Source organism: Haliaeetus albicilla, chromosome 19, assembly GCF_947461875.1.
Source record: "Haliaeetus albicilla chromosome 19, bHalAlb1.1, whole genome shotgun sequence".
NCBI lineage: Eukaryota > Metazoa > Chordata > Aves > Accipitriformes > Accipitridae > Haliaeetus > Haliaeetus albicilla.
In genome coordinates, this window is record NC_091501.1 from 21,041,145 (window position 1) to 21,053,321 (window position 12,177).

At 47.9% G+C, this 12,177-nt stretch overlaps 1 protein-coding gene across 1 annotated transcript; it reads right to left on the reverse strand.

The window, feature by feature from the left end:
- Positions 1-1,556: 1,556 nt before the first annotated feature.
- On the reverse strand, positions 1,557-9,685 carry NECAP1 (NECAP endocytosis associated 1). The gene is given in 10 exon segments (XM_069806724.1): positions 1,557-3,903; positions 4,024-4,117; positions 6,406-6,592; positions 6,674-6,782; positions 7,194-7,275; positions 7,685-7,789; positions 7,940-8,040; positions 9,310-9,446; positions 9,448-9,585; positions 9,587-9,685. Coding segments are annotated over 10 exon segments (1,071 nt in total). The 5' UTR covers positions 9,656-9,685; the 3' UTR covers positions 1,557-3,854.
- Positions 9,686-12,177: the final 2,492 nt, after the last annotated feature.

Sequence of the window (12,177 nt, forward strand, 5' to 3'; positions counted from 1 at the left end):
ACAGACCAAGTCGTTTCACCAGTAACTTACCATCACAGTCAACTTCTCCCACTGAGGACGGAAAGATTGTTCCCGATGGTCACCAAGGAGAAGGGGGGGAGGATTTACACAAGACACAAGCTGTTGCGTTCTAGCAGGCCCCACCGTGAGGAAAGACACGGGGACCAGGAAGATCTCCAGAGAGGACTAAGCTCTCCCTCACTGAATGTTTCCTAGTCCTCTGTGCACACACAGGAGTATATCCCAGCACCACCCTTCAGTACACCTCACCCCTCACCTGAAAATCCTCCTGCTCTGGAGATACAACCCTCTTCGGCTATTCAACTGCTTTTGCTGCAAGTATGTACTGGAAAGTCAGAGAAGCTTCACCATGGCTGATGGACAAGACCCTTCACCTTCTGCCTGGCCAGGACCTATGCAATATATCCACCCTATTCACCAAAACAGGGTAACAGCTTTGCTCCTAGATCTGAAGAAATCTAGAGATTTTTTTTTTTTGGCCACCACAGATGGTAGAATATTTGACAATGACACCAGCGCTTACTGGTGTCATTCAAACAGCTGACTTAAAAGGTTAAGACTTCTCATCTTTACCCAAGCCACAAGACTTCTGTTGTACTTAACCATATGTAGAGCTTTGCTGTCTGGCAGAGGAACACCAAGCAAGCGTGGCTGTGCAAGAAAAGATGGCTGTGAGCAGGCTTGATAGGAGAACATCAGGGCCCTGAGCATATTCTCCATCTTCTGGGGGATTGGCTGCCTGCACTCAGGTCCAGCTTAAATACAGGCATCTGGCTTTGAGAAACCTCAACAAAGTTTGCCTGCGAGCTTATCTCAGCTAAAGGTTCTCTCCCTTGAGCCCTGCCTGAGCTAGTGCAGCCATGCCCATGCCTAGCCATGTACCCTGCTGACCTAAATCCTCAGCCTGACCTGCTCTGATCTTCTTGCTAAGGTATTGTGGGACCGTTCCTCTGTTGGCGAGGCCACTGCCCCGCCTGCCTTGCTGTGACTCAGCTTCCAGCTTGCTCTCCCTTTCAGAGCAGCCTGCCTTTGCGGCTCCCTGACAAAGGGCCCACTCAGCTCACCTCACACATCTCTGCAGTCAGCAGAGACTGCTTCCCATTAACAAGCATGGCAAGAATCAACTCTGGAAACATCTGTAGGGTGTAGAAGCCTCTAATGTCTGAAATGCGAAATGGCAGGGCAACTAAGTTTTCTCACTTGCTATTTTTATCTACATTCTTATCAAGCATCACACACACCCCTACAGTCAGGCCCGTTTCTGTGTTCCATGTTGTTGGGGGCTTGGGGGGTTTCTTTACCCCATTTGTAACAGCCATAGTTCATTTTTGTGTCCTTCTTCCATGCTCCTACTTCTTCACCCAGACAGAGCCTGAACCTGTTCACTCCTAAAGTTGTTCTTGTCCAGTCTACAGGCCATAATGCACTTGCAGAAGGGTAAGTAGGCTACTAGGATCTTGCTGGAGACATAAAGACCTTCGGTCTGCAGGGCTTTCAAAGGAACAACAGTTTGACAACTTAGAAGACTCGTAACATTCTTTTCCCCAATATTACTTGTTTAATTACCATTTGCACCAGTACATCTTATGCTTTATATACATATATCTTTAATTTTTGCTTCTTCAGCTTTTCAAATACATAATATATTATCTCCAGAATACTAACTAAGACAATACAGAAGAGGCTCCTAGTTAGTTGTTAATTGGTGCCATGAACTTCCTTGGTTTGGGGAACTGATACATAGTTGAAATGACAGGACCGCACAATGATTTAAGAAAAGAAAAACAAAAAGCCAACCAGCAGAGTCCATGACTTTGCTAGCAGATTATAGCCACCCACAAATTCAGAGGAGGCAGGGAGTTTAAGTACAATGAGACTGCAGGAGTGACTATGAAGGTGGGGCAAGGGCGGCAGGGGGAACACCAAGAGAGCCAGGGGATCAGGATTAAATGACTACTTAAAATACATCCAACAGCAGTCTGGTCCCCACTTCCACAAGTGGAACTGCAGCAGCTTTAGAGCTATTTTCAAGAATTTTGTTTCCCAGAGGGATGGTCTAAGCAAAACTTTGTCTCCAAAATGCCCTCAGTGTAGTAAGAAGACAAAAACAACAAGAGACCTTTGCAAGTACGAGGTGCATATAGCTAACTACTCTCTTTTAAAAGCCTCACCAGGAAATCTTTGCCAAAGGAAAAAATTTACTTGCACAGGTGTGCTAGCAGAGCGTATCCCAGTTACAAAAGCGTTGCTGCTGGTTGAGTGTTCAAAACAGGAAGAAGCCTTCCAGTGAAGTACCAAAATCCTAGTGTTCTAGTAACTGGGTACAGCTGTAGAAGAGTCACTGACACCACCGTCCCAGCTCATGTTTTGGCTTATCAGCTAGCACAGAGGGCAGCTAGCATTGTGGGGTTTCCAGCCTGCCCACGGGCCTTGCCCAGAGTAATCAGCAGACGTACAACCCAGATCACATCTATAGCTGCTGAAGATGGAATAGTGTCCAGATCAAAGGGCCTTAGGAAACTCTCCCAAAGAGAGCAGCAGAGAGTAAGGGCCTTTTACCTCTTTCTAACCCCCTAAACCACAATACAGTGGGTTTGGGGCACATTAAAAATAAAATAAAAAAAAAAAATCCAAGTTACAATAACCAGCTCACATCCCTAGAAAGTTAGCCTCAGAAGAAAAGCCACAAGGAACACAGGTGGGAGAATTTCACTGCCACAGTTCAAGGTTTGGCCTACTATACATTTCCTGCCCAAATGATAAGTGCAGGCTGAAAAGGGGAAAGAGTCTGTCCCTTCAGCAGAGAATAATCCACTGTCCCACCATAGTTCTTACTGTGGCATGGATATGCAATACTTGTAACACAGTGCCAAGTCACAACACAAGGCTCAGGATTGTGACGCAGGAACATGAAATGCTGAGTGGTGGGATTACCTGGTTGTCATCTAGTGCAAATAACTACCAAATTATAAAAACAGGCTTTTTTTTTTTTTAAAGCCATTTCCAGTTAAAATAGCTTAATGACAATGAGGCCGTTGCATGGGGTGGGAGGGAGAAAAGACTCAAAATGAGAGAAGTTCCTTCAGTGAACCTGCAAGCCAAACAAGGAGCCTCAAGATGGGGTGCCCACCTGGAGCTACAGCACAATGGCAGCAGGTCTGCTCAAGGACATGCATGACTCCTCCCGCAAGAGCACAGGAACATCCAGCACTATCAAGAATTGCACCAAAGAGAGGAAGAGTAGTGTGTGCATGGGGAGGTGCACTCCTCACCACAGATGTAATTAATTAAAAGAGGGTTTTGTGTTGAGACAAGACCTATCTCCTTACAGCTTCCATTTACAAGCTGCAGCCAAATGCAGCTGTCCTCAGCACTGCAGGCCAAGCTGCAGAGACTTGAGTCACTACTGAAAGCAGCTGCAAAAAGCAACAGTCTAACCAGAGAAAATTTAAAGGACAAGGAACCCAGAGGCACCTACCCAGCCTCCTCCTGTACCCACCTTCTTCAGAATTCTTGCTTTACCTGTATGGAAAGAGAGGGAAAAAGAGCTAGGATGTACCATGTAACAGCCAAGTGGGTGGAAGAAATGAGGCTACCTCTCTCCTCCTTGCCCATCTTGTGAGGAATCAGTATGTTCTCTTTAGGTTCAGTGGTTTCACTGTGGGACCAAAACCAGTAAGTTTTGACTGAAGTGAAGATCCAGTTTAAAAGGGAAGGATTGTCCTGATTTGTTTTTGATTGAAGACTAGAGAGGTTTGTGCCCCCTCTGATCCCATTTGGTGCCTCTAGAGCCTCTTGGTCATCAGTTTGTCACATTCCACTGCTTTGACCATTCAGAACTGGACCCAGTTGGACTGCTGAGGAGCCTGATTGGGAACAGCACTGAAATGAAGAGAGGAGAATCAAAGAAGCAGATCTAATATGACTTCTTAACTTATGGCTCTTCCAGTGCCCATCAGGACACTACCCTTATTGTGCGCAGTTTCATTCACCACAGTTTACCTGGATGCAGTGCTGAAGTCTCCCCAGAGGTCTGTGGTAGCTGATGCTGGTGCCTTGGCTGCAGATACAGGAGCATCTAAGTCTAATAGAATATCTAAGTTGGAAGGAGGAAAAAAAAAAAAAAAAAAAAAATCAAGCTAATCAACAAGAAAACCCCACAGGCATTTAAACTGTCACCTTACACAAACTGCTAGATGCAGGGGCAGAGAATCTTTGAAGCGACTCCTGCTCTCCTTCCAGAAGGAGGAAGTTAGACTTTTTTAAGGATTTTTTTTTTTTTTTTTTTTTTGGTAATAGCAGCTCCTTTTGCTGAATGTGCATGGAGACTCCAGCTCATGCTGCAGGGGTACATCACCTTCAAGAACTATTCAGTCTCCACCTAGCATACCAACTGGCAGATTTGTGACATATTACCTCTCCCAGTAGACATAAGGCTCAGACTCAGCCCAAGCTCAGCAATCATAACAGCTGCCAAACAGCCATCACCTTAACAGTACAAACCATGCACTGGAGCCCAGCCCTATTCAGAAGCTTGTGGTTTCTTCTCACTCCGATCTGTGTACAGCACTGCTAAAATCTCTGCCTTCACAAGAGTATCATCAGCTCTGCAGACACCTCTGTATGGTCAGACTTTTAGTACAGAATCCAGTAGACTGCAGCAACCTCTTTGTTACAGAATCACAGAATGGTATGCGTTGGAAGGGACCTTTAAAGATCAACTAGTCCACCCCCCTCCCATGGGCAGGGACACCTTCGACTAGACCTTGTTGCTCAAAGCCCCATCCAACCTGGCCTTGAACACTTCTAGTGATGGGGCATCCACAACTTCTCTGGGCAACCTGTTCCAGTGTCTTACCACCCTCATCATAAATAATTTCCTCCTTATATCTAATCTAGATCTAGCTTCTTTCAGTTAAAAACCTGTGCCCCTTGTCCTGTCACTACAGGTGCTGGTAAAACATCTCTCTCCATCTTTCTTATAAGCCCCCTCTAAGCATTGAAAAGCCACAATAAGGTCTCCAAAACAACCAGAAGAAAGAAGGAGAAGCTTTGCTTGGTTAGTTTGGCTAGCTGGAATTTCCTCAAGGCAGACCAAAATGAGACACTCGCAGGACATCCAGGGAGCTAGTATGGAGAGTACACAGGGCAGAGTTGGAGGCGGGTCTCACCACCCTCATCGTAAAGACTTTATTCCTTATATCCAATGTAAATCTACCCTCTTTCAGTTTAAACGTTTGCCCCTTGTCCTTCACTAAAGGCCCTGGTAAAAAGTCTCTCTCCATCTTTCTTACAAGCTCCCTTTATATGTCAAAAGGCTGCAATAAGGTCTCCCCGGAGCCTTCCCTTATCCAGGCTGAACAACCCCAAGTCTCTCAGCCTTTGTTTACAGAAGAGATGTTCCATCCCTCTGATCATTTTCGTGGCCCTCCTCTGGACCCACTCCAACAGGTCCATGTCCTTCTTGTACTGGGGACCCTGGAGCTGGACACAGTACTCCAGGTGGGGCCTCAAGAGTGGAGTAGAGGGAGAGAATCACCTCCCTGAACCTGCTGGCCATGCTTCTTTTGGTGCAGCCCAGAAAGTTACTGGCTGCAAGTGCACATTGCTGGCCCATATCCAATTTTTCATCCACCAGTATCCCCAAGTCCTTGTCAGGGCTGCTCTCAATCCATGCATCCTCTAATGTGTATTGATACTGGTGATTACCCCACTGCAGGTGCAGGACCTTCAACTTGGCCTTGTTGAACCTCATGTGTATAAATATATATATGTGTGTGTATATGTGAAGTTCAACATATATATTTTATTATTATTTTTATATACAAATATATTTATATAAAATTATATACGTATTTTTAAAATAAACTGCTATACCCACAATACCACTATACTTTACACCTCTTTCTGCGGCTCATACTAAAGCTTCCTCTCTCCCTATTCAAAGCCACTCAAGAAGTGCTTTTCCTGCATCTTTCAACAACAACCACAACTGTATCTATATTATTCTGAAGAAAGCAAGTGACTGTGCAGTACTTTTCTGGACACCCTACACAGCTCTGCCAGTGTCCCTAAAGCACAAACAAATTCAGAAAAATGCAACTATTTTAATTTCATACCCAAACTCCCACAGATCATTTTGACCAAGTCACTTGTAGCTCCTGTCCTTGCAATAGGAGAAACCAAAACTATCCTTCTTGCAAGGAGAACAAGCAGGTATTATTAAACAAGCATGGAGATCCTCAGGTCAAAGAGAGCAAAGCCCTCATGTCTCACAGGGCACTGGTGGCACTAGATCGAGCACTGGTTCCCTGAAGCAGGCCTCAGTCCTCTCTATGCACCTACTAGTGTCTGACAGACCATTTGCTCTATGCTAATGTTTACCTGCACTGCTCACATTACTGGATTTCAGCACGGGTGGTGGCGTGACATGGTTGGCAATGGCTGCAGAGGAAGGGGGAGGTATAGGAGGGACTGCAATTTTGCCTCCTGGTGGGGGTGGCAGCAGGCTTAGGCCCCCTGATCCAGACACACGGGGCTTGGCTGCTCCTCCTTTCTTTGTCGTCATGTTCTGTATAAAAAGAAAGGACAAGTGAGGAAGAGTCTCCATTGGCATATCCAGAGAAAGAAGGAGGGTAAACTGGGCTCTTACCCCAATGTTCAGTTTGATGGTCTGCCCTTCCTTAAACCCTAAGTCTAATTTGGGACGTGTGTCAGCTTCCTGGGACTCCTTGGAGATCTCAGTCTCCTGCTTCACCCACCTAAAAAGAAGAGAGGAAGACATTAGACCTTGTGACAAAGGGGAACAGGGTTTCAGAAAAATGCATGGTTCCTCTCCCCATCCCGCCAAAAAACTACCTTGCCTTGTCAAACCAGCTACTTCCCTACTCCCAGTGTAGTACAGCAAAAAGGTGGGACCACTGCAAACCCAAGAGACTGCCTAACGCTGCACCTGTAGCATCACAGGACTTAAGCTTAAGACTTGCAGATCTGACCCTGCAGGACTCTCAGCTTGCATGACAGTTGGCAGCAGACACTCAAGTGTCCCTGATGGAGCCAGAGTAGGGCTTCGTGACCATCCCAAGGAAGGCTGCACTAAACGAACATGCACCACCACCCGCCGTGTTCTACAGGCCAGAGGAAAAACAGCATTCTAGAAAAGCACAACTCACTTGAAGTGATCCTGCAAAGAGACGTTGAAGTCAAAGGCATCACCACGATCCGTGAAGCCAATGCCTATAAAAGCACTTCGTCCTAGCAAGGAGACAGGAGGGGTCATTGGACGTGCCCTGCAAATGGGCTCTTGTGTTCATTCACTCCAAAATCTTTCTGCTTCTCCTAAACCACTCTGTGCTACCTCCCTCTGACAGACCTGCAGCTGGGCACCAGCAGCTCACAGCAGTTCATTGTTCCTAGCCTTCAGGATGCACCTTTCTTCCCACACAGCACTCTCAGAAACCAAATGTTCCTTCCCAGCCCCTGGACTCTGTGCAATGTAGAGAATCCTCCTCTGTTAACCTTGCCTTCCTACCCCTCCAGGCACACTACCCAGCCTTTTCAGCGCTCCCAACACCATTCCAATGCCCCTTGCATATACCCAGCTCCATCAGGCTAAGTCTCCTCCAGCTCTAGCACTTGGCACATACATGATCCCTCAACTCACCAGTCCCATCCTGAATTCGAATGACAAAATAGCGGCTGGAATCTGTCACAGTCTCTACTGCAATGCCAGGGTATTGATCTATAGGAGCCTGGGCAAAGAGTTCTCCTGCAGACAAAGAACTGGGTGTTAAGGAGAGCAGCCTCTTGCTAAAGCATGGCCAGGGCTTCCATGCACAGCTTTGACCGGGCTTAGAAACACAGGCTCATGAGCAGCAATCACAGTCACAGCCTTGCCAAACCACAGCCTTTCCCTTACCTGAAACCTTATCCTCCAGTTTTATGTATGCAGTTTTGCCTTTGGAGGTGACACGGAGCCGCCCTGTCCAGTCCGGATGGTCCAGTTTCCAGTCAGATGCCCTGAAAAGAAAAGCAACTGTTCACTGACCATACATCAACCCCTCCACTTCTGCCCAACCATCTCAGCAAATGCCTCTGCTCCCAAACCTTCAACGCCTGCAGCTGCCTTATTCCACTTCTCCCCCCAAGCGATATACAAGGTCTCAGCTCCTCTCCGTTGCTGCCAGTCAACACACACAGCTCTGACTGGCCTCTTTCCTCTAGGTAGAGGGAAATAGATACAGTCCAGAGAACATCACTCTGGCTTTACCTTTATAAGCTTACAGATGAGGGGAGACTGAAACCCAGGGACTGACTTGGAACAGTAAACCCAGAAGTGACTAATAAGTGACTTGTGAGCATCAGGAAGACCCCCAAAATTAATTAATAACATGCTGAAAAGCCACTCCATTATTCTACCCCATTGTAAAATAATATCAAGTACTTCCAAACCTAGAGGCAGCTAGCTTACACTAGGTAAAACATCATACACACAGCCATCTTGACTAGCCCATCAAACTTTTTGCTACAGACTGTTGTGGAGGGAAAAAAGCAAGGAAAAAAGAAAGAGAGAAAAACCTCAACCTACGGGATTTTAGAACTGGAAACAAACACCTGCAGACAGGCACAACATCCACAGTCGCAACAGCCTGCCAAGTTCAGCCAGTAGCACCAACACCCACCAGCGCTTCAGAGCGCAAACCCCTGTCTCCAGCAAGTCAGCTTACAAAGTCACGCTCCACTGGCTTCAGCTAAAGAGAGAGAAAGCATTTCAAACTCCCGGTCCTGCAATCTCTTCTTAAAAATCATACTGGAACCCCTCCTGGCTTCCTCCCTGCTACCGCGAGAGCTAACAAGCCAAAATTCAATGTGCCATTATACACCCGACTCGCATCCCAGCAAACCAGGCAAACTGGGAGCGGAGGTCAGCTCTGCCTGCCAAACCAAGTTACTCGGGCGCCTTCGCCTCCCGCACACGATTAACAGAGCAGCCCCGGCTCCTCCACAGCAGGGAGGGAAAAGGCTCCCGCTTTCGCCTCCGAGTCCCCCAAAACCGCAGCCGGTGGGGGCGAAGGCCTCAGGGAACAGGCCTGACCCGCTTGCGGCCACAGGCCACGGCTTTCCCAGGCCCCGCTCGGGGCGAGGACGCCCTTTCCCCGGCCCAGCCCCCGGCTGCCCCTGCCCGCCCTGCCCGCGGGGCTGCGGCCGCAGCCCCGCGGGCAGGGCGGGCAGGGGCAGCCGGGGGCTGGGCCGAGCCAGAGCGATGCCGGGCCCCTCGCGTCCCCTCACCTGTACCCGCGGTTGGAAGTGCGCGGCGGGATGCGGTAAACGTTGACATCGGGCTTCACGCAGAGGACGGACTCGTACTCCAGCTCGGCCGCCGCCATCTCGGCCGTCAACACCGACAAACCGCGGCGAAGAGCGAGGGAGAGGTGGGGAGCCTAATAAGCGGGGGAGCTTCCCACCGCCATCTTTGATGAGGGCAGACACAGCCTGGGGCGGCCGGGCGGGAAGCAGGGCACGTCGGTAAGGCGTGGGAGGAGAAGGCATCTTGGATCCTGGCAGGCAACGCGCGGGGGCGGGGAGGCGGCCATCTTGGGGCCGGTTCTGACACAGCAGCGCGGGCTGGCGCCATCTTGGAGCCTGGCAGTTCCCTCACAGGGCCTGGCGCCATCTTGGAGCCTGGCAGTTCCCTCACAGGGCCTTGGCGCGGCCATGTTTGGTTCGGGCTGATGAAGTGATGCCGGGCGCCATCCGGACCCGGGCGCAGCCATGCTGGGAGCGGGCGGAGCCGGGCGGGCTAACACTCCCCTGGGAAGGCCGGGTCCCGGTCCCGGGGGCTGGGGAGGCCCTGAGCTGCCAGCAGCCCCCCTGGGGCACGGCGTCGGGCAGGAGGGGCGAGGGGTGTTGGGCTTGGGGATGCCCTGAGCTGCTGTCCTCCCGCCAGCCCGGTACGCGGGGGAAGCCACGGCTGGGCTGGGCCGGGCCGAAACGTGGGGCTGGGTTTTGTGCTGCCACACGAATATCTAGGGGGGTGAATCCCTGCGCACCCTCCGCAGTGGGCCTGGGCACTTCTCCCCAGCGTGGTTTTCTTTCCTGCAGCCTTGGATCAAAGCTTGGGTTTTAAGTGAAAATGGATTTTCGTGTGGCCAGTGGTGCTGGGATCAAGAGGCCTTTGGTAAAAGGAGCAAACTGAAGAGAAAACACAGCACAAACCGTTACAAGTTTTGCAGCTAGAAGCGGTGAAGATGCCTGCTATGCAAAGGTTAATTTCAGGAGTGTGACTTCCCAGAAATGTGACCAAATAAGTGTATAGGTACTGTTCTATTTATCAATATGGTTAGACTAGTAGCATTTAAACTTCTTTTTTGTTTAATAGTGACCTCTCAGTGAAGACTGGTGTTGACATTTACTGCTATGCAGTAGCCTATGACTGAATCTCTAAACTACTAAATGCTTACTCTGAAAACTAGCAGAAAACGCCTGAGAAAAGTTACAAAGTTACATACCCACAGGTTCCGTAGATCTAGTAAGTGAAGCTATTTTGAGGCCAAGGACAGGAATAGTCTTTGGTCATTAAGACTAAAAAAGTAGGATACTTGTAATTTAACTAGCATATCTAAATGTAACTGGCCTAGTTTTCCCCAGAAATGATCTCGACAGCTGTATGAGTAGATAAACAGGAAAGATGCATGACTGGTGTGAGCTAAGTACCTTAACAGATACAGAATGATGCATATGCGCAGGTTCCTTTTCCCCTTCCTCTCTGCCAGCTTTCTCTGCCTCCCTGCAGCGGGAAGGAGGGGCTAACACGCTCTGCTTTGTGGCAGATTTTGATGCCCCAGGGAGCAGAGGCCCACACCCTGCTGTGTGGGTGCCCTGCCAGGCTGCACACTGGCGTGGACAGACACCTGCCTGAGAAGAGAGATTTGAACCCGTTCATGCAGCCTGTGCAAGAACTAGTAGGAATACACGGCAGGGATACTCAATGCAGATATGTGCCACAGCGTAAAAGAAGGCTCTGCCTCCCTGCTTGCAATATGCCAGTGTTACATTGCTTACCAGACTGCCAGAATTAAGGCAAAGAAAGAGGTTAATGGGAGGTAAACCTTGGAGAAGAACAGAGCTGCTTAAAGAAAGCCTGTGAAACAGTACAGAGTTACACTTTCCTAGTATACTAGCCTACCAATCTGTAGTATAAGGGCTTTGTGGGCCAGGGGTTTAGTATGCAATTGTTAGCAGTATTTTAATAGACTTTCATTCTATGGATTCATCTTTGCTTTTTCATCATTGCTTTTTTAAACTTACACTTTTGGTTACCCGTATCATCCCTGGACCCATAAATCTAATGGTGCAATATGAAAAAGTGTAATTTTTTGTTTTCAAACTTCTACCTGATCATTTCATTTGATACCTCCTAGTTCTTGTGCTATAACAATTCATGTCACCTTCTCCATGTGTCTCTCATACTGCCACTTAGATGTCGCTTTCCCAAGGTGAAGCATTCTCGTCTATTTAGCTTGTCCACCAAAAGAAGCCATTCTGAGCCATGGCTGTTTAGTCGTCATTTTCTGTATCATTTCTGATTCTATAATTGTTTTTAAGATCGAGGACCACTACAGCATTCAGTATTCAAGAAGCAACTGAATAATTCCTGTTATATTTACCTTTTGAATAGCATTGCATGTTGACATGATTTTTCATAGAACTTTCTGCGCTGACTGCTAAGTTTCTTCTTTGAACAGTAATAACTTATCTAGAGTACATCACTCTGTATGTATAGTTATGGTTGCTTTTCAAAATTCAATAATTCACAATTAGCAATATTAAATTTTGCCTGCCTCTTTATTGTGCTGTCATTCAGTGTGCCACAATTCTCCTACAGTTCTTCTAGAAGGAGAGCATCTAAGACACGAGAGTGGCAAAGGGCCAACTTCTATAAGGCATGTGAGGAAAGGTGCACAAGCAGCACCAGGACACCAGGAATACATCTCCCGTTCAATTCCATTGAGACTTAACCAGCAGAGAACATAACGTTCTTCTGTCTTTTTCAAACAAGCATCGCTGAATTAAGAAAATACAAAGCACTGCCAATAATAGCTAAAGTTTTTAATTTTTTTACTTTTTTTTAAAGGATTAAGCAGTGGGGTTGAAATC